This window comes from Cuculus canorus, chromosome 3 (assembly GCF_017976375.1).
Source record: "Cuculus canorus isolate bCucCan1 chromosome 3, bCucCan1.pri, whole genome shotgun sequence".
Taxonomy (NCBI): domain Eukaryota; kingdom Metazoa; phylum Chordata; class Aves; order Cuculiformes; family Cuculidae; genus Cuculus; species Cuculus canorus.
Genome location: NC_071403.1, coordinates 116525212 through 116550196, shown reverse-complemented (window position 1 = coordinate 116550196; position 24985 = coordinate 116525212). Strand labels below are relative to the sequence as shown.

The 24985-nt window shown below is 42.7% G+C and overlaps 1 protein-coding gene across 2 annotated transcripts in view; it reads left to right on the top strand.

Moving 5' to 3' along the window:
• The window catches only part of HS1BP3 (HCLS1 binding protein 3), a 52049-nt gene extending 31394 nt beyond the window's left edge, over positions 1-20655 (top strand). For both annotated transcript variants that reach the window (XM_054062947.1, XM_054062949.1), the window contains exons 5-7: positions 7249-7400; positions 7910-8045; positions 18908-20655. In XM_054062947.1, coding sequence (XP_053918922.1) covers positions 7249-7400; positions 7910-8045; positions 18908-19136 — 517 coding nt within the window. In that variant the 3' untranslated portion in view covers positions 19137-20655. The remainder of the gene's footprint in view (positions 1-7248; positions 7401-7909; positions 8046-18907) is intronic.
• The last annotated feature ends 4330 nt before the right edge of the window (positions 20656-24985 follow it).

Below are 24985 nucleotides of genomic sequence, written 5' to 3'. Positions count from 1 at the left end.
AGCTTATTAAGCTGAGACTGTTAATCCTCTTTTTTTTCCCAGTAAAGCTTCCTTTCATCAGAAAGATTTTAAGTTCTAACCTTAATTTTACCTTTTATTGAAAACTGACTGGTAAACAGCCTTGTATATATTGATCAGCAGTTACAGCTGGTTATCGCTTGTGATCAGCTTCAACCTCTTCCCTTTCTCTTCCTTTGCTAACTTGCCTACCCTTATCTCTGCTTAATTTCATCCTTTTCTTTCTTTACCCTCTCTTCTGCATTTTCCTACTTTCCCACTGCAGCTTCTGTTTCTCCTTCAGTTACAACTTGTGGTCTTTTTCAAAAGCGAAATTTGACCAACAATAGTAATCTCCAGAGTTAAAGCACAAGAAGAAGAGTCCAGAATAGAGATCTGGAGGGTAAGAGGTACATGATGCGGATGGGGAGTTAAAAATGGGCTGAAGATGATGAGGAGGACCGATTGTCAGTCTGGAGAATAAGGCAAGACTGCAGATGCTTGAGGTGGAGCAACAAAGTGCTGATACTGGCCAGAAATCGGTGGAAATGGATTGAGGAGGGATGAAAAGTGGAAGTAGGATGATATTAGGCAGAAATTGCATGGACAAAGCACAGGGAAATAGAAAGTGCTCTAGAAAATGGAAGAAGAGCGAAAAATCAATGTTTCCTTTAATCAATTTGACATCAAGTCTTACAAACATACAAATAGAGGAAGAGAATTAGAGGCATAATAAAAGCTGTTAATACACCGAGCCCTGATGCTGCCATCATCATGCTTGCCTCGTAGCTCTTTTACTAATTCATAGGCTGAACAGCAGGACATAAGAGTCTCTCCTCCCCATCTCATGAAGAAGAAGCAAAAGGAGGGTGTTCTGGTTTTGTCTCTCCTCGTGTGTGGTATCTGAGTTCCTAACTTAATGCACAGACAGCTCAGGCTCTCTCCCTATCCAAGAAGCAGATACCTGCAATGCTGCAGTGAGATCCCTGCCCACAGGAGCTGGAAAATAGGAGCTTCTATTGTCCTGGTCCTGCTGTGGGAGAAAATGGTGGGAAGTTTCAGCACTGCTATGTCAGTCCTTGGATAAGAAACTGTTACTAACCAAGCCTGTACACTGGTGTGATTCTGGCAAGACCTTAATAATGAATGCTCTTTTCCATCTGATTATATCTGATTATCTGGCTGTCCTTAACTTTGCCAGGTATCAAGGCTGTGCTCACCAGCCCATGCTTCATTGTGTTGTACTTTTCTAACTTTTCTAATTACTAAAATAGCTTTATTTTTAGCCCTCTGTAACTTCCATGAAGTTCTAAATTGTGTTGAGGGGTTACATCCAGGGTGCAGAAAGATGCCTGGCCAGTTTTTTCCCAGAACACATTGCTGTGTGTTATCTGGTTCTGCATATTTGAAAACGTGCATTGTTATTAGGGTAAGAACTATTTCACTGTAGTCAGAAACTCTGAAAGTACTGTTCTGCTGCTTTGCAGGTGAAACCCAAAATATTAGTGAGTATTTTTGGCTTTTTCACGTTATTATTGGCAACTTTATTATTCCTATCTTGTTCTGGAGCAATGTCCTTGCTGTGGTTTAGTTTAATTATGAATATATTTTGCCACTTGCCTTTTGTTGTCCTTAACTTGTTTCAGCAAGTCTCACATCCAGGTTTAGCCTAGAAAAATCAAATTAAAATGATAATGAAGGAAATGAAGCTGGTGAAGGGGCTGGAGAGCAAGTCGTATGAGAAATGACTGAGGAAACTGTGGTTGTTTAGCCTAGAGAAGAGGAGGCTGAGGGGAGACCTTGTCACTGTCTACAGCTGCCTGAAAGGAGGTTGTAGCAAGGCAGGTGTTGGTCTCTTCTCCCAGGTGACAGAATGAGAGGAAATGGCCTCAAGTTGCACCAGGGAAGGTTCAGATTAGACATCAAGAAAAATTTCTTCACCAAAAGGGTTCTCAGGCAGTGGCAGAGGCTGCCCAGGGAGGCAGTGGAGTCCCCATCACTGTAGGGGGCTTCAAAGATGAGTAGAAGTGCTCAGGGATCTGGTTTAGTAGTGAGCAGGTATGGTTGGACTGAAGGATCTCAAGGATCTTTTCCAACCTAGCGATTCTATTATTCTGTGATAAACAATTTTCCTTTATGTTAATTTTCTTTCCAGCATGCTCTGTAACCCTTGTTCCCATGCCAGGCATATGACTGCCTGTGTGCCTTATTAGTTATTTAGTTGAAAACCTTTTAGGAGATGTTTCTGTATTGTGATTATTGCTAATGAGCTGCATGCCAAACAAAAGTTGGCCATTTATGGTCTTGTCATCTGTTTTCAAATAATATTGATAAAGGATCTTACCAGAAAGCTTAAGGGCAGATTATAAAGACGGCTTGGCTTCTTTTAGGAAGAACAGGGACCTCCGAGTGCTGAGCCCTTCAGAAAAATCTCTCCACAAATGCAGGTCCTTAAATGAGAGCTGAACTCATGACATCTGTTCCTTCAGGCTTTTTTTCCATCTGTTGCTCAGGTGGAACAATAGTCCAAGCTGGCCTGATCGGGGGGCTGCAGCAGAGGAAACTTTGCCTGCAATTGAATGCTGTTCTGCCAAACGATTTCTAATACGGGATTTATTCCATCTATCATGCATTATCTTATTTTGGGATATGTCAGGGCTATTTAAAACACTGTAAGCTACTGTGATGTCCACAAGAAAAAGATTACTGTGTGAGGTAAAATATCCCTGCGGCCAGCGCTTGTCACAGTTGCTCAATGCTCAGCAGTCAGACTGTGTTGAGCTGACGGCTTAGAATTCCTATTCAGCATCCTTTGCCCAGAGCGGATGAGAATGACCCCTTTTGTCTTGTCTGTTATTATCGGATGGCTTTGGAAAATGAATGCTGTTGAATGAAAAGAAAGCTGCAGATGACATTTTGTTTTCTGCATGAACTAGTGTATAGATTCTTTGTTTTGTTCGGAAATGATTTTGAAGAAGATGTGCTAATATTGCTGCTATTTTAGCAGCAGTTTTTTTGTCCAAGCTTGAACCTAGTTGTGCAGGAGTTGGGGGGTCCATTTATCTTTGTGAGCTCTTTCCTTGTAAAATCCCATGGATACCTAAAATATCAACATGTATATAAAAGGTGACTATGTAAATGCCAACATAGTGATATGACTTGTTAGTTGGGATCTTACTGAGATGTATAAGGGTTTGGATTTCTTTATTTAAACCTTTATATATAGTGTCTTAAAAGTGCTGAAAGAGCTTTGCAGTTCATGAACTGTTCATGGTGTCCCTGCCCATGGCGGGGGAGGTAGAACTGGGTTATTTTTAAGGTCCCTTCCAACCCAAACCATTCTGTTATTGTATGTATGATTGTATATTCTGAATAAGTCTTTTTTTATATTACTGTAACATTCCTTTCCTGGAGCATAATCTTCTTTCTATAAAAAAAGAAATTATTATATTTTTTGAATAATAAGCCCTGAATTTTTTTGTCTGTGTGCTGAGATTATACTTAGAATAATTGCACTCACTGTTTTAACCCAGAAGTGAGTGTGGGCTATAGGGACCCCTGTCTGCTCTGAGCACAGTGGATGTGCCCTTTCGATTTAAGCAGTGTGTCACTGAGCATTAGGTCTGGAGATGCAATGTTACAAAATAGAGCTCTCCCACATACAGGTTTGGAAGTCTGACTTTGGAACGTCCTTAAGTTATTCCCGTCACTGTTTACCATAGCTCACCAGAAAGCTTTCCTGCATGACTGATGCGCCAGTGAGAGGTGGAGACTGCCAAACAAGTGACCTACATTGTGTCGGTAAACAATAACCTGAGAATTGTGCTCATGGGATGGGTTAGATTTGAAACTGAGTGTCTTCTGCATGCAGGGTTTTGTTGACATTTTCATGCGTGATTTGAGAATTGTTTGGGAGCCAGGAATCTCGATTAGATTTCCAAGTGTGCCAACAGCCTGAGTAGATGGAATCGTACACACTCTAATTTTGATCATCCAGTTTTGGTCCATGTCACTTAAGAGGCCAGTCTTTATCTACAGTCACTTATGAAGCAGTTTGGCTCCTTTTGGACTCAGAGCAGAAGACAGTAGCGTTATTTGAGTCCTTCTCACAGTGCTTTGTGAATAGAACTCGGTGAGCTCAATTGGGTAAATATGTTCAGCTGAACAAAGCGTACGTCATCTTAAGGGCTGGTTTGAGTTTGGTTAAGATTTTTAACATTCACTAAAGTGATATTCCAGTGTTCACTTGTTTCAGCCTCAAAGAAATAGCAATGACATAGGTCATCTTCTGCCAGCCGAATGCAGGTAGTTTTAAATGTCAGATGCCAAGGTTGTGAGTGTGATGTATGAAGAAGGCGCTAATGAAGTGTAGGGCTTGAGTACAGTAATACCTCAGGAGACTAAATGTTCTGTCATTCCTGTCCTCCCAAAAGCCTCTGCATTCCTGCAGCAGCTTACTGCATCCTAGCACATCATGATTATCGAATTAACTATCTGCTCTGTGTGCCTACTAACATGTGGTTCCGCAAGCGGCTCAATCCCACCTAAGTCCCTGGTGCACTGCATATGGGGAGGTGACGGGAATATAGCGAGAGGGGATGCATGGGTGGGCAGACACACACTTGGGCCAGCTGAAGCTGATGGAGAAACCAGAATCTCAGACAGGCTCCAAAAATTCTTACACCTCCTTTCTCATCCAGTGACCTCTGCTCAGCAGTGCACAGCATGGAGTGGCACAGCCAAATACAGAACCGTGGGAATCCTGATTCCCAGTTAGAGACTGACCTCAACAGAGTCCCTGTATGGATATGCTGGAATTACTTGGCATTCCGACTGTGGCTTCCATAGAAGGGCAGTGAGGGGAAATATCTTGAAGGCAGAAAAACAACTTCTTCATGTTCCTACTAGTAGCAGTCAAGCCCTGTGGGTTTGGCCCTGTGCCCTGTAACTGCCAATGGAGTGCCCTGGCAAAACAGAAGGCAGCCAGTGTAAGTGGGCTGGTTAGAACAAACAGAAAGTTATTACCAGGACCTTCCACTTCAATTAATTCTGTTTTACAGGTCTGTTCTTTATGACAGTCATTATGGTTCTCCTCCCTTTCCTCAGCGTTTCCCACTATTCTGATACTCTTCGCTGCGAATATTTCAGCTAACTATTAGTAAACTCCTTGTTAACATCACTGGAGTGGAGAGCTGTTGCTCGGGAATGTGTTGGCACCTGCATATATATACCTGTGCCATAACAGGCTTTTATGCATCAGGAGAGCTGTAGTAACTCTCCGGATGGACGAGGGGTCTTGTAAAAGACTTCTTGGCACCCTGTATGTTGCCATATACTTACAGTCATAGAATTAGAGAATGGTTTGGGTTTGAAGGGACCTCAAAGCCCATCCAGTTCCATCCCCCAAACATGGGCAGGGACACCTGCCTCTGGACCAGGCTGCTCAAAGGCCCATCCAACCTGGCCTTGAACACCTCTAGGGATGGGGCAGCCACAGCTTCTCTGGGCAACCTCTGCCACTGCCTCACCACCTTCATCGTGAAGAATTTCTTCTTAATGTCTAATATAAGTCTTCCCCCTTCCAATTTAAAGCCATTACCCCTCATCCATGCCCTTGTAAAGTGTCCCTCCCCAGCTTTCCTGCAGCCCCTTCAGGTACAAGAAGGCCACTATAAGGTCTCGCTGGAGCCTTCTCTTCTCCAGGCTGAACAACCCCAACTCTCTCAGCCTGTCCTCATAGCAGAGGTGCTCCAGCCTTCTAATCGTCTTCATGGACCTCCTCTCGACTCATTCCAGCAGTTCCACGTCCTTATTATGTTAGGAAGTAACTGGACTCCACTCTTTTGTGTGCAGCTGTAATTGGAAGAGGATTTTACCAGGTTCTTTAATGTATGTATAATCTTTTGACCTTGTTCTTAGTTTCTGATGACTATGGCTGATAATTGGGTTTGCTTTAGGCTGAAACCTGACCTGCTGTCTTCAAAGAGCAGATCAGATCTTCTACTGAAAGAGGCATTCAAAGGGGCTGCCTTAGAAATTGCAAGGCCATGACTGCCAAAAGTAGGGATCTCTGAAATGTGGCAATTCCTTAGGAAGGACATGCTGTCCTAAGGAATGGTTCTCTTTTAGCTTAGCTTGAATTGGACATTTCAGCCAAAGATTTTTGTCCTCTTCTCTAAATTTTCCTTTTTATGCCACCTGGTTTGCCTCATAACTCAAGGTGCCCTACTGTGAAAGCTGCCTTGTAGCATCAGCTAGTGGGACGTGACTCCTAGGTATGGGAGCAAGAGGCACACGCTTTTCACTCTGTTCTCAGAAGGCAATGCCGCTCTTCTAGTTTGAGCTGTGTGCCAGTGAGTCCTCTAATCCAAACGAGTTTTTAGCTTCTTTCTCCAGCCAAGGGGAGAGGAGAAGATCTTTAGGGATTCATTGCATCCAAACATCGATGTTCAAAAGAGATGGGATTAATTGCCCTATGGAGATGTCTGTTTCCTTCCACTGAGTAGAGAAGGAGCCTAAAAATTAACATTGTCTCACTGTCAAATTTTTAGAAGACTAAATTTAGAGGAAGTTAATCCTGTCCTTGGTTCAGGAAGGTACTGGGTGACATTAGTAAATACTGAAAATAGCAGTCTGTCCAACCAAGCATCCTCCAGTCCCTGCTTGCTTTAACTTAAAGGTGATGTAGTCTTCGTATCATGGTTCCTCTGGGAAGGAAGAGGGGGTGTATAACACCTTTATGAAAAGAGTACACAGTGTCAGAAGCAGCAGCAAGCACTGGCAAGGAAGTGGAGCCAGAGAGTTTGAAAAACTTGTCCAAAGGAATCAATATGATGGACCAACCTGCCCTGTTTTTCAAGCCATCCCTTTTCTGTCTCTGTATGGCTGTGTTGCTGGAACTGCTCTTCTTCCTTATTTTAAACTTTCTGTGTGGGAAGAATAAAGCTGCTGAAAACAAATGTCATCGGGTGGTAGTTTGCACGGTGCAGGATTGTTAGCCCTCCTATTCCGTTTCCCACTGGGTTCCTTAATAGTTCTTAATACAAAACTTAAGTCCAGGTAGAGTATGTCACAGCAGTGATTCTTCCAGCTCAATATCCTGTTCCTGCCAGCCACTAAGAGATGCATATGTACCTTTCTCTAATCCTTTCCCAGCCTCCCTCTATTTTCAGTTTATGAGACTTTCTAGCCATAGATCTCTCCTGTTAAATGAAGAATTGCACCTGACTTTCTTGTCTGTCATGTTTTTAGAACTAAGAAAACAAAGAAGGCATCTACTCCTCCAAACAAGAAAGAGAAGCCCAAATTAACCTTTTTTGAAGAGGACATAGACCCAGACGAAGGACTCTTTGGCCCAGAAAAGGATTTCTCATCAATTGGTCCTAGGAAGCAGATAAAAGAAAGTAAATCTGCTCTATGTTTGTAAATATACAGATTGCTTTATCTAGAACATATGTATAACTGAACTTTTAAAATGTAGTCATATAGAGTATATGGGCTGAATAACGACTTAGGAATGTTAAGGCAAATCTTCAGCCGGGGCAGAATCATCTGGAATCATTCAGCACGAATAAATAAGACCTATAGTTCCCATAGATGTTCACTGTTGACATTTTGGGCATGGATATTATAGGTCTGTGGGAGCTGCCTGTCCCACAGTCACTCATGCTTCACTAACAAGAGTAATTTGACCTACTTTTGACTGCAAGAAGAAAGGAGATTTACAGAGTTCTGAGAGTGCAGAGTACTGCTGCACTTTGTGGACTGGAAGTCCATGTAAAATAAGAATTGTCCTCATGATCTTTTTTTTAGTCCAGTAGCCAGATTTCCAAGCTAGTGTTAATGCAGGTTGTGTTATGTTAAACTACAGCAGTTACATTTAACTACGGCATTTTCTGATTTCCCTTTCTAGATCTGAAATTATTCAAAGATCCAGACCTCGGTGGAGTGGTAAGACTGGGTGACTCGCTACTGCTGCCAGCTGCCTGTGAGAATAGGGAGTATGTGCTGAACGAGGGTCCCGAGGAGGACACGGAGGAACTGCTGAGGTATGCATCTCAAATCTGTCATGCATGATAAAGGTCATCTGAGGAGTTATTTAGATCTCAAAGAAGATGACTTTGAGGGCAAAGCTTAAATACTTTGCATGCTAACTGCAAATCAATACTTGTACTTAGATCTGGAAGGTAAGATGTGTCATGGAGCTTGGAAATTAAACACATTAAAAAGAAAATTAGGGAGACTTTTTAAGAAAGGTAAAGTGCAGGGTATTATTCTGCAACTCCAAAAGAATGGTCTTCAAGTCCCAAGGCGTGCCATCTAGTTCCTGCTTTCTAACATGACACTTCCACTTTCTCCAAGCCATCCACGGGGGGAGAAAATTCACCTCCATTATGAAAAGTGAGAAACAAAGCACAGAAACAAGTCAGAATTTAGATTCAGTGAGCTGAAATCAGGTGTTCTTGCCCACCAGGAGAAGAATGATTTTCTGCTGGTGGCTCACAGCCCTCCATGCCCACTTCCAGAAAGAATCCTGTGCGCACTTCCCCAGCTGTAAGGTACTCTTACTAATCACCCTGCATTTCGTTCTTAATCTAATGGAAAGGAGAGCCAGAGCTCACAGTTACAGGAAGTAATAACATACTTGCTCTTACACTTACCTGTCCTCTTTTTAGTGTGGTGCTGGAAGATATCATCACTTAATGTGTTTTAGACCTGACATCTCTCCCAGAAGGCTAATTTTGCCTCCACTGATAATCCTCAAGAAATCAAGCAGGGAGCCAATGCCCAGAGACACCAGTATCACCAGGGAATCTGTGCTGCAGTAGAGTCAGATTGATGCCATCTGGACCTCAAGCTGGTTTCTGAATGATGAGGCCAACCTGCTTCCAGTGCTAATTCTTACCAGCCAGTTCCTGTTAGGATGTATGATTTCCACAGCAGGTACTAAACCCAGGAGAGACAATCTGTGTGTGGTTTCAAACCTCTATTGAAGGAGGTGGTTTTGTGGCTATTGCTTTCTATGCATGCAAAAGTGCCGGCTGTCTCAGCAGTCATACCTAACTTAATTTAAGAAGAGGTTAAATTGGGTTGGATGCCATCTCGCATTACATCCTGACAGTCCACTTGATGTTTATAGAAGCTGATGGGGCAGGCCATGACCTGATTTAGTGCTGTAGTGTATTGGGAGGAAACACGTATGTGCTTGCAATATTTCATGTTTGCTTTCTCCTCTGTTAGCAATCTCAGCATATAGTGCTCAATGCAGGCTGCTCATACAGCTGCAGGAGAAGCACCTGTTTCAATGCAGTCCTTGCGTTATAATCCACTAGCGGAAAGAGCTTCTCCATCTGACGTGTTAATGTCTTTTGGATTGTATGTCTTCTCTTCCTCTGTGGCAGAGAAGGGTCTCAAAAGTCTGCTCCGAGACCAACAGACCATGCATTTAGATCAGTTTGGGGTCATCGGTGCTAGCAGCGCACCCAGATGGTAATGGAAATCCATGGGAAAAAAAATCCATTTCTTTTAAATTCCAGTATGTCTCATTTATTCTTGAATTGTCCCAGTGCTTGCAGTAGTTGACAAGTCACCAAGATCCAATTGGGAGTGAATACATAATGAAACTGGAAATCATGCCAGCAGCCCAGTGGGAAAGTTGCTATGGGAATCCAGATGTAACTCCTGGCTGTGCAAGAGGTATAGGCAGATAGGACAGGATCTGTTGACCTGTTCAGGTGCCTCTGAAATCCCCCTGATGAACCTAGTTCGCAGTGTTATCTGCACATCCTGGAGAGCTGGTGGACTGAACTGCAAGGTGACTTGGGGTAAAAGGGAAGCTGTTGCAGGAGGAAGAGTAGAGGCGGTGTTATTTTAACGAAGTAGAATGTCTCACCCTGTCTGTATGTAAATTCATTGCAGTCACCTGAAATCTTGTAGCTGAGCTTTCTAAAGTGGTAATGAGCAGTGCACTTTGTTTTCTGTTTAGCTGGCAGGTCTAATGTAGAGGCAGCATTTGAATCATCTCTCACTTTTCCTTATCTCCAGACTGGTGTTACGTGTTCTTGCAGGGCAGTGCCACAGTCACTTTTCCATGCAGGGACACTTTGTAGTAAGAACTGTAGAATCATAGAATGATTTGGGTTGGAAGGGACCTCAAAACCCATCCAGTTCCTACCCTCAATCATGGGCAGGGACACCTCCCACTGGACCAGGCTGCTCAAAGCCCCATCCAACCTGGCCTTGAACACCTCCAGGGATGGGGCAGCCACAGCTTCCCTGGGCAACCTGGGCCAGGGCCTCACCACCCTCACTTTGAAGAATTTCTTCCTAATGTCTGATCTTTCCCCCTCTAATTTAAAGCCTTTCCGCCTCATCCTATCACTCCGTGCCCATGTAAAACGTCCCTCCCCAGCTTTCCTGTAGCCCGTTCAGGGACTGGAAGGCTGCTAAAGATCTCCCTGAAGCCTTCTCTTCTCCAGGCTCAACAACCCCCACTCTCTCAGCCTATCAAGAAGAAAAGTTCATCATGACTTGAACTTTTTAATCTTTTTGGCATGGGGGCTTGAGCATGTTTTGAGGCCTAAGAATAAATCTTGTCTTTGCCCTGTACATGGCAACAATCCTTCTCTCTCCCAAAGGGGGATGAAGAAATCTCTCCGCAGCCCCCAGATCAGAGTGCAATCTGTGACAGCCCGTTCCTTTAGTGGGCTAGAGCTGGGTAAGTTGAGGAAAACTGGCACATATCTTGGTCTGATGGACGTTCTCTGTTACACCATACTTCCCTGGACACGTTTTGTCAAGACTTAAGACTGGCCTGAGCTGTGATGCACTTGCAGGTCTGTGGTAGGTCCAGAAACCTAGACATGTTCACTGCAGACAGATGGATTAGCTGAAAAATGCAGATGTGGTAGCTCTCAACTTATGTAGCGTTCGTTTGCATGTACTACACATGCTCACACACACATGGTAGGCCCAAGAAGTGTCTGACTTACTAGAAAACGTACTTTCCAATAAATCATGGGCAGAGATAGGAGAGCACTGCCTGAGGCAGAGGAAGGCAGAACCTTCTTCCAAAGGGGAGATGGGAAAAAGATGGTGTTCAGCGCAGAACACAGGAGCAACCAAGTCCTTTGGGATCTTTATGGTACCTGAGTGATTGTAGCGGCAGTAGCACCACAGCGCTGTCAGCACAGCACAGAGTCCCCAGCACTGACTTGTAACTCTTCAGGAAGAGCCTGTTGTGGAGACAAATGAGTCTGCAAAATGTGTGTGGGCTGTGCTTGTCACAACATGAGGGAGAAGAGAATGTGATAAATGTTCTCACTGCAAACTCAAGACGGAGCTCTCTGTGGATACCTGCTCCAGTGAAATGAGAATTACTGCTTTAAGTAGAATAAGTTACTTTGCGTTAGCAAGTGTTGAGCTTTTAGAAGAACCAGTTGCTCTTTAAATGTAACACAATATTTCTTTTTATGTCAAAATACCGATGCCCATTCAAACGCATATCTTCCCTCTTCCTGTCCACTGACCAGCCTTTTACTAGTTACTAATTCCTTGGCCTACCAACAAATATTAAGTGATGGTGATAGAGAGACTAGGTGAGATACCTCACTCGAAACACTGGCATTGTAGATGCAGGGACTCTTTCCTACCCCTTGGTCTACCATAATACATCCGTGAGGTGCCTGTAGGGCTGTACTTACATGTCCCTCCAGAACTTGTGGAAAGGAGATAAATTGCTGTGGTAGGACCCAGCAAGGCCAAGTCCCATCATGTTGCCTTCTGGAAAAAAGGAGCATGTCGTGCTCTTCCTTTTTGGGGTTTGCTTTGAGAAAAGGAGGGATAGGTAACCAAGTCCTTTAGCTTATCTCTTTACCACAGGGATATGGAGCAAACTAAGCTCTTCCCAGAAGTCCTGGGTCCCATTGCTTTTGACTCTTCCATGGTCCAAGGTGACCAACTGCAGAGAGGTGAAAGAATAGCTGGTCAGCCCTTTTCCAGATGTTAAAAGAATTATTATTGGGAATGGATTTAGGACCAGGTTTCTCTTCTGTTGTTTTCCTGGGTCACATCATTCCTTCTGGATGCATTCAGCCATTTACCTCTACTCTCAAAGATTCCCTTCAGATCTGATTTCTATTTAAGCTGGAAAGAGAAGTCAACTTCTGCGGAAACTAGTATCCTGCAAACTCTCCCATCCTGGATTCTCATGCAGTCTTATTTTCTCATCTCCGTCCACCCGGTGGCCACAGATGTACAAATTAAGTTTCATGCAGTAGGACTGCGGTCGACCTCTTCTGCCTCATTAATCTAAATTGTGCTTCCCTGGTGTGATGGATCAGGTTTCTGTGGAAAACCAATGCTAAAATTGATCCTGTGAGCCTTGCGGCAGCCCTGAAGACCCACAGAATTACATAAATTATCACACATCCTAGCCTGAAATAATTATCGCAGTTGTCTGAGCAGCCATTTAGGGAGAGATTTCATTAGCTTCACCTTTGATAATGAATAGGGAGTTGAACTGGAACGAAGCAGCTGTCAGCATAAGATTTGTCTTTTTCCAGTGCTGAGAATAGCAGCAGCAGCAGAATTCTCATTCTGCTGCCCTGTGATGCTAGACCTGGTGTGTTCTCTCTGTGAAAGGGACAGTCTAGCTCTTTCCGTTGTGTTACAGCTGCATTATCCTGCCTGTGCCCTTAAAAGTTGAATTTTGGAGATTGAATTTTGGAGATTGAATTTTTGCAGCTGTGCCATCAGTGATGCAAGTGATGACCCTTTCAGGAGCATTATGTTGTTCGAGACTGAAGCTGTTTGTGAAACTGCATCCTAACAGTGGCCATTTATAAACACCATTCAGCGCATACAGCTTCTCGAGCAGGTTTGTTAGCTGCAGGTTGTCCAAGGAAGTGTTACCATCCTTGAAGCAGAAAAAGTTTGCGTATTCTTCATTCAAGCCCTTAGCAGCTGCTGAATTCAGTGCACAACACTTAGATCTTCAGACCAGACAGGAGTCATATGGGACACCACCTCCAGCGGCACCTTGATAAGAAAAGCTTTCTTGCTGTCTTGAGGATATGAGAGCAGCGGTGTGGGTGGGAGAAGAGCTTTGAGAAACTCCAGAACGTTTAAATCTAGGTCCTTTGCACAGAGAGTTGTTTGGGTGATGGTCAGGAGGTAGAAGAGGTTACAACAACTGAGTCAGAAATTCTTTGACCACTCTAGGGCAGTTTCCCTTGCTTGTCATGACCTGTCGGTGGGGAAGGAACTTCATTTGCCTGCGGTAGCTTTCCGAAAACAAATAAATAGCTGTTCTTGTTTTATTTACCCGTTCTTGGTGAGTTTTCTTGCTGGCCAAGAGCACTTGCCATGATGATTTTCAAGTATTTATGTTATTCTTTTTATTTTTCCTGTGATCTATGGGGATTCTACCTCAGAACACTGCAAGAGCTACAAAGTAAAGTTGGTCAACAGAACAGAAAGGGTTTTGACAGATGGAAAACATCAATTCTTGCCTCACCCCTAGAGACATATATCGGTTGTATGGAATAATGCAGAGAGGTGACCTAAAGTCCTAGTCTCTCCTAGTCCAGCATGAGATGCTTTTGCTGGGCTTGAGAGTCAGCAGATTTCAACTGCCTCTTGCCCAAGTTACTTGTATTTTTGACAGCCATGTTCATCTTGGGGAATAAAAGCTGTCTGCGCTCCCCTGCCCAGTTTTGTCTTTGCCTGGTGATTAGGGAACTTTCTAGAGAAGCAGGAGAGAGGTTTAAATTTCTGCAGTCTGGGGAAAAATTGAACCAGCTCTCCAGTTCAAATTGTAAAAATTGAATTGTCTCATTTCCTGGGTGAGTGATCTAACCGGTGGGCTGCCTTCCGCAGAGGGCTTCTTGTGAGCATGTGCATGTAGGACCTGTACTGGTGAGTCTGTTCTCTGGTCTTCAGCCAGACAGCAGCACTGGGCTGCATCTGTGCTGTTAGACTCTCTCCAGCTCCTGAACAAGGTGACTGTATTCAGCTCCCTGCTGGGAATGGTCTCTATCCCACACCAGCTCCGAGTTGTGCCTGGGAGTTTTTTGGAGGAGAACTAATCTGTCCAAGACCAGAGCTGTACCAGTGATTCTTCTAGCATTTCAACAGTACAGACTTTCACATTCCAGTGTCCAGACATGTTTCCTGGTGCTGGTGAAAGGACTGATATGAACTTCACTGTAATGGATTGCAAGGGAAAGCAGGAGGAGGAGAGCTCCTCCACAGCCCCGTGTACCTTGTGCTCCTGTGGTTAATTCCAACCTTGGGACGTGAGCCTTATTAGACATCACACTGTCTCTACTGACCACAGCAGTATTGTCAACAGATACTTTGAAGCCCCTCCACCTGGTTTTGGGCACTAAGTCTTTTCCTGAGTCATATATGTGATATTATGCCTCTCCCCAAGGCTTCACTAAGGTCTCTCTTGTACTTGGAATTAACACCAGACAAAATAAAGATGCTGATAATGAGATAGGGAAAGATAGAAGTCTGCTATGCAAGAACTGCTCTGAGTTACATAACCTAGCTTCAAACATGGTCCTTTTGGATACTTCAGCAAAGTACGGGAGTCTTTGCCTCTTGGTTTCATTACTGATTCTCCTCATTAGAGCATTTCCAGCAAGCAGAGGTCACTGCCCCATCGTGCTAGATGCTGTACGCACACTGTCATTCATGTCCCAGAGATCTTGTCCAGATAGACAGGACAGAGTTCAGAGAAGTGGCATCTAAAATGTTGATGTTCTTGATGGCAGCTGCGTCTGTCTCCAAGTCAGAACTTGTTCACTGTCTTGGAGTCCACATGCTAGCAGTCATATCATAGGGCTTTGTGACAGCCTTTCTTCAGCAAGGGTTTTGATTGCTTTCTGTGTCTGGAAACAATGAGATTTTCCACCATTAGAGCCTGTGAATCAGCACAACAGTATGACAGGAATTCTAAACAATATGGCAGTGCTTTTCCATTACAAAAAAAGAAAAAGACTAATTAGAGAATGATTAATTACATGGATTCTGTGCCTGATTGCCTATAAAAAGATGGTGGATGGAGGTGGGAAAGTTCTTCCTTTAATCTTGTTATTTCAGAATAGTTGCTTGTTTTTTTCCTTCCTCCTCTTGGCCTGGAGTTAAACATGGTGGTAGTTATGCATTGTAACAATTCATTTGCCTCTCAAGAAACAGAAGTCCTTGTTTCTATCTCTGCCTGAGGCATTTTGCATTTTATCTCTTTAGTTTTCCAAAGACAGTTGTGTCTCACATGATCAAATGGTAGCGGATCAAACAGTTTGCCTATCACTGCAGCATTGAAAAGCAGGTTTTGAGACAAAGACCACATATTGTCTGTGGGGTTCTCTGTAAGAGACTTCTGTCTAACCAAGTTCTTTTAAAACTCTGGGACAAAAAAAGGAGATTTACACGGTCGGCTTCCAGACTTTGAAAAAACATCTCCTGTGAAGTTTTGGCCTAAAAGCACACTGCCAACTCCCCCCACACCACCACCCCCACTGGACTGCGTCTTTTGGTGGTGTTTTATGACTGTGCTGAGTGGTTTTGTCACTGTGGCTAGCACAGAAATTGGTATGAAGCCACACAGGCATTGAGAGTTGAAGAATCTGTACCATCTAACAAGCTGTATTTACTGCTGCCCTTGCTGGGCAGTGCCCCTCGTTCTCAGGCAGCACAGCTCGTTCAAAGTCATGCTTCCTCTATGTGATCTGTATGTATATCTCTGTATTGTTCATCTGGTTATTATGGTTTCTGTTATTTATGACCAAAACTTTATGACATGGACACTGATTCATTCGGTATTTGTTTATGCCAAGGCATCAGATCAGCTAACGAGAGTTAGTCTTCAGAAATACGAGCCCTAACATGTTTTGTTTATTACACAGCAAAGGGAACAAGAACATGTCTTGGCAATGTGTTCACAGGTGTGATAGCTCTTGGATATCTAAAGTTTGCAGCAAACAAAAATACCTGGGCTTAAATTAAATTAATTTCTTCTATGTAGATGAGGAATTCAGAAGGAAAGAATACACTGACAAGGTGTTTCGTAAGTTAGGTGGGCTGTGTCACTCACAGGGAATCCTGGAAATTAAGAGACATCAGAAACCTTTGATCTAAATAAAAGAGAACATAATCTCCAGAATTACTTGGGGCCTGAAATTTGAGGTAAGAGCAGGAGCTGCCTGCTGAAATACAAAGTCCACAAGGTAGAGCTCAAGGTGTAAAGCTGTGAGACAGTGGCCCAGCTCTGTCCACCAGTTGGTCTGTTTAGGTGTTTCCTAGTTTTAGATACTAGTGTTCAGGAAGTTGATTTTACAAGATTAGCCTTGGTTAAAACTGATCCTTTTTTAAATGGCCTTTGGGAGTCACAAAAAGATCTGATGTCAAGAATCATTTTATCTTAAAGGGCTCTGACCATCTATACAGCAGAAAATTGAGGCTAATCCTTTTTCTCTTTATGGCCAATTCACAGTAAGTGTGATTTGTTTCAGCCTGGACACTGCAGTCAGAACTTCCTCACAGCTTTTAATAAGGGTGAGCATGAAAAAGAAACCCTTGATATTATCCAATTTTTCTAAATAATAGTGAGATCCTTTGCTGAGGGTGCTGGAACTCTGTAACTATCTGTGGTTTTAACATTCGGACAATGTGCACTAGGGATTGAGTAATAAAGTGTCTCAGGTACATTCTGTTGATCATATTCCCCAGGATCGTGGCTCATTGCCCAAATAAGTCGATTTCCAAATTATGGAAGAGCTTGGCTTTGCTTTAATTGCCTACTTTATTTTAACTGTCTGCAGAAGGCCCCACCAATCGTTCTGCTGTGTGTTAGGGGCATTTACGGTCTGTCTTCTAAGCCTACCAGTGAACAAAGAGAGAAAGGGGGAAACCGCAGTCCCATTTAGTCAACAGAGGTTATCCCAGTGACTTGCAGGGATCTGAATGACCCACCCCAAAATGGCCTTGTTGCCTGCAGTGAGAAAGACAAAAGACAAGTGAGTGAAACGTCCAAAAGATGCCTGACATAAAATGAGGTGAAACTTATTCATGTTCCAGGGACTGCCTGCCTATGGTGCTTGCAGAAGAACAGACTAAAAAGGTGCCTTCCTTAGACTCCATGTACGGTATCCTGTTCCAGTGAGTGGAGCTGCTCCAATAAACCCTTTCCAGTCACCAGGCGCTCAAATGAGAAGCTTCAGAGTCTTCCTAGAGCGAAACAGCTATTTTCCCTTAGTCATGTCTCCTTTTGCCCATTGCCATTTGCCGTGTGGTGGTTATGGGTGCTGTGACCAACAGAGAGTATCCAGCCCATCCTCCTGGATGGAGGGGCCGTGCCTGGATGGGGGGGCTGCATGGAGATGTGCCATAGCAGAGACAGAGGGAGAGGACAGGCTGCATATGTGCTGCCAACTTCTTTCTTGTTTAAGAATCACTTGACCGGACTTTCTTAGACTCACAAGTCCTCCAAGAGTGAATTAAATAAAACTAATTGAAGGGAATTTTAACACCAAGGAATATTCCAATCTCTTTTGAATAATTCCTGCACCTTAATTTTACCTCCTAGTTCATTTGTAGCTTCCCTGTCAGGCTGCCCTGTGGCTGAGGCAGAGGGAGTTTTAGTGCTGGCACTGCTACAGCCTAGTGGGTTGTTTCAGCTGATACTGAAATCTGATAAAATAGGTTCTTCTATCAGTGCTTGTAAGCAATTAAATAATGTCACTGCCTAAGATGCTACAGTCACAGAGAAAGTGTATCATGCTAGAGCTGGGGTTTGGCAAGGAGGTACCTCCTATTACAAACCTGCCCTTCCTCTTGATCTTTGGCTCCTGGTCCCCCATGGAAAAGCTTTTGATTATACTTGTTATGCTTTTGCTTTCTTGATTTTGTGTGTTGCAATTAGGGGTGGAGCCTTTTGGAAGTCGTGTGTTTTGTAAGCACATATAAGCAGCACATTTTATCAGGGGCTTCACTTTTGTAGCTATTCATTATGCAGCTGATGATCTGCATGGATTGCTTGCTAGGTTTTGACTGCTTAACAATTATCTATCAATCAAGCCTTTGGGAACTCAACAACTATGCTTACTCCTTACGGTATTTTGTTTGACCAGTGTGCTCAGAGGACCGAAACAAGAGGCTGTTTTGATTCAGAGCAGAAATCGCTGTGGCCTGTGAAGACCCGTGTCTTTTTTGCTTTGTCATCTCTGCTATATGTTTTAGAGACGTGACGTGTCCCAACCTTCTTTCCCTTCCCTTTCCTTCACATATTCACTTTACAAAGACAGCTACCATTTGGAGTCACAAGACTTGCCTGTTAAAAGTGCTCTCTCAAAATCTTTTAACGGCTTTGATGGGAACAGAGTTGGGCTCACACAGCACTCTGTGCTTTTTATTAAGGTCAAACAGTCCAGGTTGAAAACATACTTAATTGTTTCAGGTGCTTGGGGATATTTCACTAAGAAGTAGAACTATTTCTTAGTGAAATAGTGAGCAAAATTGTTGTTGTGTACATTCACAGATTGCAAAACTCCCTCAGTTTCTTGGAAGCAAATATGAGTATAATATTTTTAAGGCCGTTAGGTTTTCCACTTTCTCATGATTGAGCATAGAGGAAGTTTAATCTCAATCTTGGGCGATGGGGATTATGAGGAAGCAGAGTTGAATGTAAAATATTTTACTATCCCATGAAAATTTGTGAGCTCTCAAGGAAGCGAACTGTCCTGTAACATTGAAACTTTTACAGAACGCTCTTTCTAAAAGAGAAATTCATCAAAGTTGATCTTTTCTTGCAGAAAGTTTTATTTTGCAAGAATGCTTTTTCTTACACAACAAGAAGCAGTTCAGAAATTTCCAAAATGCTACTGTTTTTTTCTTCTCATTCCAGAGTTGAAGACGATTTAGACAAACTCTTGAAAGTAGCCTCCAAACCAAAACCTAAGATACCACCAAAACCACTGTTGCCTCAGAAGCCAGCAGTTCCCCCCAGGAGCACTGATTCATCTCCACTGGCAAAGCCAAAGGAAAACAAGATTCAGACAATGAATGAAGTGGACATTCTCCGGTATATCCAGGAAAATGAATCTATTGAAAACCAAGATACAAGTCTTTTTTGAACATACGTATTTTTAACATGTGATGATGCCTTCTTGACCTACACTTCCAGTGAGCTCCGGTGAGGGTAGCAAGAACTGACCAGATCTCTTTGCTGTCACACATGAACCATCATAGAGAGAGCGGCAGGTTTGACTAGCAGAGGTGTGACACGATGTTTTCAAAACAATTCAGTTGTGGTATAGTGTTGCCTTAGATTTTCAGGGTTTTACAGGGAATGCGGACATGGACATAGAACTACGGATGAGCTACTCCTATTTCAGCATCAACATAGTACAGTTTTGGCCAATCCCAACTGAAAATGGTAAGCGTCTTGCACACACGGCAGCTATGAATAGTGTCTAACAAAGGGTGTGAGGCAGGACAAGATACTGTTCCTGTCATTTTAGACAGTGTATTTCAGCTCACTGGAGAGGTAATTTTCCTTTTATCTTCTGCATTTTCGTAGCGGCTCTTTTCTCCCTGGCTGGTATTTCAGTAATTTCTAACCAGGAACTGTTAAGTATAGGGAACAGTTTCTCTGTGGTTCAGAGAAACACTGAAGTCCCAACTAAGCCTGACAATCTGCTGCCTTCGTTGTAGCACAAATGCCAACTTGTGAGTGAAGCCGTAGGTTTGCAGACACTATATACTATGCATCTCTGACCCCTGGGGAGAACAGTAAATGGCCGAGGATGGCTGAGATGGCAGCACCAGGCATATGCGGAGGTTGCAGCCTGTACGAGGTTTGGATGTGGTAGGATACTTGTGAACCTACTCGAGATTCATAAGGGCTAAATTTTTCCAGCCAAGTCTTCCTTGGCTTCCACTGTAGTTGGGAGAGAGAGAGAGAGGTTGCTCCAGCAGGTGATTCAGTGCAGGGGCCCTGATGGAGGTACTCTGAATTACTCTCTGGAGTCACTGACTCTCTTTCACCTTCTCCCAGAACTCAAAGAAGAAGCCATGGTGATTAATTCCACTAAGATAAAATGAGTGTTTTGACCAAACAGTGTTCAGTTCTTTAGTATGACAGTGGTTGAAACAAGGGAGGACAAACTTGGGATTATCCAGTTTGGAGGAAAAAACAGAAAGAAAATATACTGGAGAAATTTTAATATACAGGAAAATGAAAACATGGTAGAATTAGGCATCCCAGACTGCATCCCTCTCAGGCTTAATATTCTGAATTTACATCTGATGTGGATTGATACTGCTATCAGATAGAAAGAGATTCCTGAACTCATGCTGCATGTGTTCTATCCATATGTGAAGTCAAGCTCCCCGGAGGGAAAATATTGATATATTGAAGCCATATCACTATCCTTAAATTTGCCTTTCTAATATGGAACAAAATAAATAGAAAGCATTATATCTATTTTTTTAATAATGAAATGATCTCTATTAGTGTTTCCTTTTTAAGCCAATGGAAGAGAAGAGAAAGGTATTTTGGTTTGATGGAACAGATAGAACATAACTGTTGGCTCTTGTCTATGTACAGTATGTTTCAGTATAATAAAACATTTTGCTAGCCCGCAGGTGTTATTGTTATTATTGTTCTTAGGTTGTAGAGTAGCAGCAAACCGGAGTTAAAGGATGGATTCCATTTAAGACATGAGCAGTGTTACAAGGTGTTGAAGTGCATGCTCAGCTAAAAACATGTGTAAATAAGTATGAAGCCAAAAATATAGCTGCTCTCATATTTCCTTTGAGAGCAGTGAAAGGTAAAACTATTTATGGGCAAAGATAGTGCCTGATCCTGTGTCTTCTCACAGTGCTCTGGTGTAATTAGAAAGTTTGTTTATCCCATCCTGCAAAGAGGGATCAAAAGCACTGAGGAGAAAATAAATGACTTCCCAGAGAACAGGCAGAGAATAGCAGGCAGGAGAAATTAACTCGGGACAACCTTCCTGTTGTACTACCTGGTGTCGTGAACAACTACTGTATGTTTAACTGAGGCTTGAGGAGTCTTGATACCCACTTTATTCAACGCTGTCTGGGGAGACCGCTTACCTTTCTCTTTTTGGCACACAACCCATCACTGCTAAAACTACCGTATTGAGGGCCATGGATTTAATGATCAGCAGACTGCATGAAGATCTTCACCCTTAGTGAGGGATTAACAAAGGAACAAGATGAAGATTTCTTGAAATAAGTTAGAGAAATCATAGACGAACAAGGCCGGCAGTGGCCTGGGAAGACCAGTTTGTCCACCATCCTGACCTAAGCAGAAATATCTGGCCTGTGTCCTGCTGGTGGCAGTTCTTACTGGCCAGGACAAGGTGTTATTCCTCACATAGACATGTTTCTAGCCTGTCCTTAAAGGTTTGTCTGTCTGGAGAGCACCACCAGAAACATCGTAGTCTCTATAGATGTGCCATAACAATTCTTTACCATCGTATTAGAAATGTTTTCCTACTCTTTGACCTAACTGTTCCTTCCTGCCACATAAGCTCATTACTTCTGATTCTTATCACCACAGAAAGAGAATAAAGACTTTTCACAGAATCATAGAATAGTTAGGGTTGGAAAGGACCTTAAAGATCATCTTGTTCCAACCCCCCTGCCATGGGCAGGGACACTTCCCACTGGATCAGGCTGCCCAAGGCCCCATCCAACCTGGCCTTGAACACCTCCAGGAATGGGGCAGCCACAACTTCCCTGGGCAACCTCTGCCAGGGCCTCACCACCCTCAGCGTAAAGAAATTCTTCCCAATGTCCTAATGTTTTCCTTTCAGTCTCTTCTACACTGAACAACTCTGCCCAGCGAGGGTGGCAGCAAGACAGGTGAGGACATCGCTACTGCACCGACTTCTTAGGGCTTGTTGGTCCCTAAATTAATGTAATCTTTCATTGGATTTCTCCTCTGTATTTAGAAGAATTGCTACATATCCATATACCGTTTTACCGGGGGCAATAAAGGCTGACAGCATCCCACACTTTCATTAACGCCGTTTGGTGCGGTAACACAACATTCCAGCTGGGACTATGTTTTATTTTCACCATTTCTCATTGCGATGTCATCTGTCTGCCTTCCGCCACTGTGAAAAGCTGCACTCACAAATGGCTCATGCTTTTGCAAAGCAGTGGGAGGGAAGATATATATATTACTGCCATAACCATGGGAACATTCCCAGTAATACCAATGTAGCAACAGTATAGCTGTATCCACTTTGAATGGCCAAGGAATTCTTTGCCCCCAAGCCCTCCACAGCACTGTCAGATTACCCAAACAACACAGGAAGGGAAGAGCTGTTAATTGTCTCCTGGCCTAGGTTTTTAAAATGATTTTAAGGTTGATGTTTTCCTTCAGAAAAATCTGTTTTTCCTGTTAAGGAGCCATCATAAAAGGATCCTTCATAAATCCTAGCGTTAAGCATTTATTTTACAATGCAAATGTCTAGCTCCAGTAATATTTATAGGCACTTAGAGGTGAGTTACAGTCCTTGAATAAATTATGTATAATGGATCATTATTATACAAGAGAAGAATGTCAGACAAATGTAGCCCAGAAAAACTGAACACATTATTTGAAATGACATAGAGAAGCCACACAACATACTTTGCAATGGTGCTAAAGCAGAGCTTTTTTTTATTCATGCATACATCACTTCTAGTAGCAGCTATTTTATTAGCCTGCTCCTGACAACTCTTGAAATTCAATTATGGACTCTAATGTGGTTCTTGGCTGACAGGCATCACCTTTTGACATTAGTAATAGCAAGCTCATCAGAAGATTTGAAAAGCTAGAGAGTTAAATTTAAACCGTCACAAAAGATGTTTTCCTTAGTGATTAGAACTCATTAGAGTTCTAATCTCTATTGCCTTAGAAGCTGCTTTTTGTTTTGTATAACCTTCTGCTTATGTAGTGCAGCACTAATTAACAAAAAACACTATAGACTTCATTATTTGGGTCACTGTTAAAATGTTGATGTCACCAGGCTGGGTGTTTCACAGATGACCTGTGAGTCATCTGCTCCATTCTGTTCCATTGCTAATTTTTTAGGAAAGCTAATTCCCACATAGAATCTAAGACTTGGTTCAGTCAGTGACGATTTGGATTGGGTAGAAAAAAATATATTAATTGAAACTGATATTTCTGCTAGTCTTTGATCAGATGTTAGCTTCTGCAAAGAGACTGAGATTGCTACAGTGGAAGCAGTCTGTGATTTATGGTCATAAATATCCAGCACGCTCATGGGGCAATTAGGCAGTAGCTAATGAAAGGGGGCTGTAAATGACGAATTCCTGTGGTCAGTAGATTTAATAAAGAGTACAAAGAGCACTGATATTTCACTTAAAAATGTGACTGTCACTAATGTCACCAAAGATCCTTGAATCTTTGTGTGTGTGTGTCCATCAATCACGTTTCTTATGGATTGCTGTGGTCACACATTTGTGACAGTTTAAACCTCCTTAAGACAAGAAGAGAGAGGGAGTTTACTGTGAGGTTTTATCTATACTCTTCATCTCAACAGCAACAACTGGACTGAATGGAGTCACTCAGCTGCTTTCTGTATTGAACCCATTCATTCCTTGATTCACCTCTAAATCCTTCTGATCCACTGTTTCAGCGCTCACTATGTCATTGATCTTCCTTTACAGCCTTCTGCATACAACTGGTATTTAATGTCATGCATTGAACATGATGAAGAATCAAAGTGAAGGGAAATTATTTGCCAGTGTTTCTAGAGAAGCATCTGTAGGGTACACTGAGTAAAAACACTAGTACTGAAAGGTGATGATGGCAAATTAAATTAATAGTCAAATTATGTGCTGCTGTGGGAGTTCAGAAGTCAACGAAGCTGCTTAAAGCATTGAGAAGTCATAGATATTAAGAGACTAATATTTTAGTTTTAACCATAGCAGGATGTTATGGATGCTAAAAATTTATGTGGGGTCAAGGAGACACTGATTAGACTCATGGAATAGTTATCTGTCAAGGATTATTAAAGATGCTGCTTAGAGCTTGAGAAGTCCTTGAGCTACGAGTTGCTGGAAAAAAGGAGAATATTCATATTTGCCTATAGTCATCTGCTTTTGGCTGTTGTGAAGAATACTATAGTGAACTAACCCACACCTGAATGAGTCACTTAGGATTTGGTAACTGAGAGAACAGAACATCCTCAGTGCTTTATCAACCCGTTTCCTGGCACCCTGAATAAAATCCATCCACTGACCTTAAAGTAACAAAGCCATTTCTCCTATTTACTCAGGAGAGATTCCTGAAGTCAGTGGAAAATTTGATTTGCAATATATACTTTCTTTTTTCCAAAAAAAAGCCACATTTGACAAGCATTTGTTACATTTGCAGTGAGCACTAAAAGTCACATTGATATCAGAGGAAGATTCCAGCCAATCTTAATTGCTCTTCCAGATCCCACCTCTAATGGTAGGATGAGCAGATACTAGGGTTTGCCTAGGAAGTTAAAAGTAGGAGACTTGCCAAGGGTAACTAGGAAACAAATGGCACCATCACACCACCTAGCAAATTTCAGTCAAATAACCCCCAAACAAAACCATCTGATGTGATGTTCTGCTCTTTTTGTTGGTGAGGTGCTCAGGAACTTGAAGTCATCGCCAAACACAAAAACCAGCCCACTGGCCCCTGCTGCATCGACAGCCACCAGGGTTTCCTGCCCTCAGGTATATTATTTTTATTGCCAAGTGCCTAGGAATCATAACAGTAATATCCATGGATATTGCTAATCCATGGATATTAGCATAGATATGTTGGCAATAAGGAGGTTTGGAACTGTTAAAGCCGTGGGGAAGCATTATAGTTCTCATAGCGTCTCAATGTGGGAGTTTCAGTCACCTCGCCAAATTGGGATGATGGATGAAAACTGTCGTTTTGTTGGGTTTTGGTAAAACA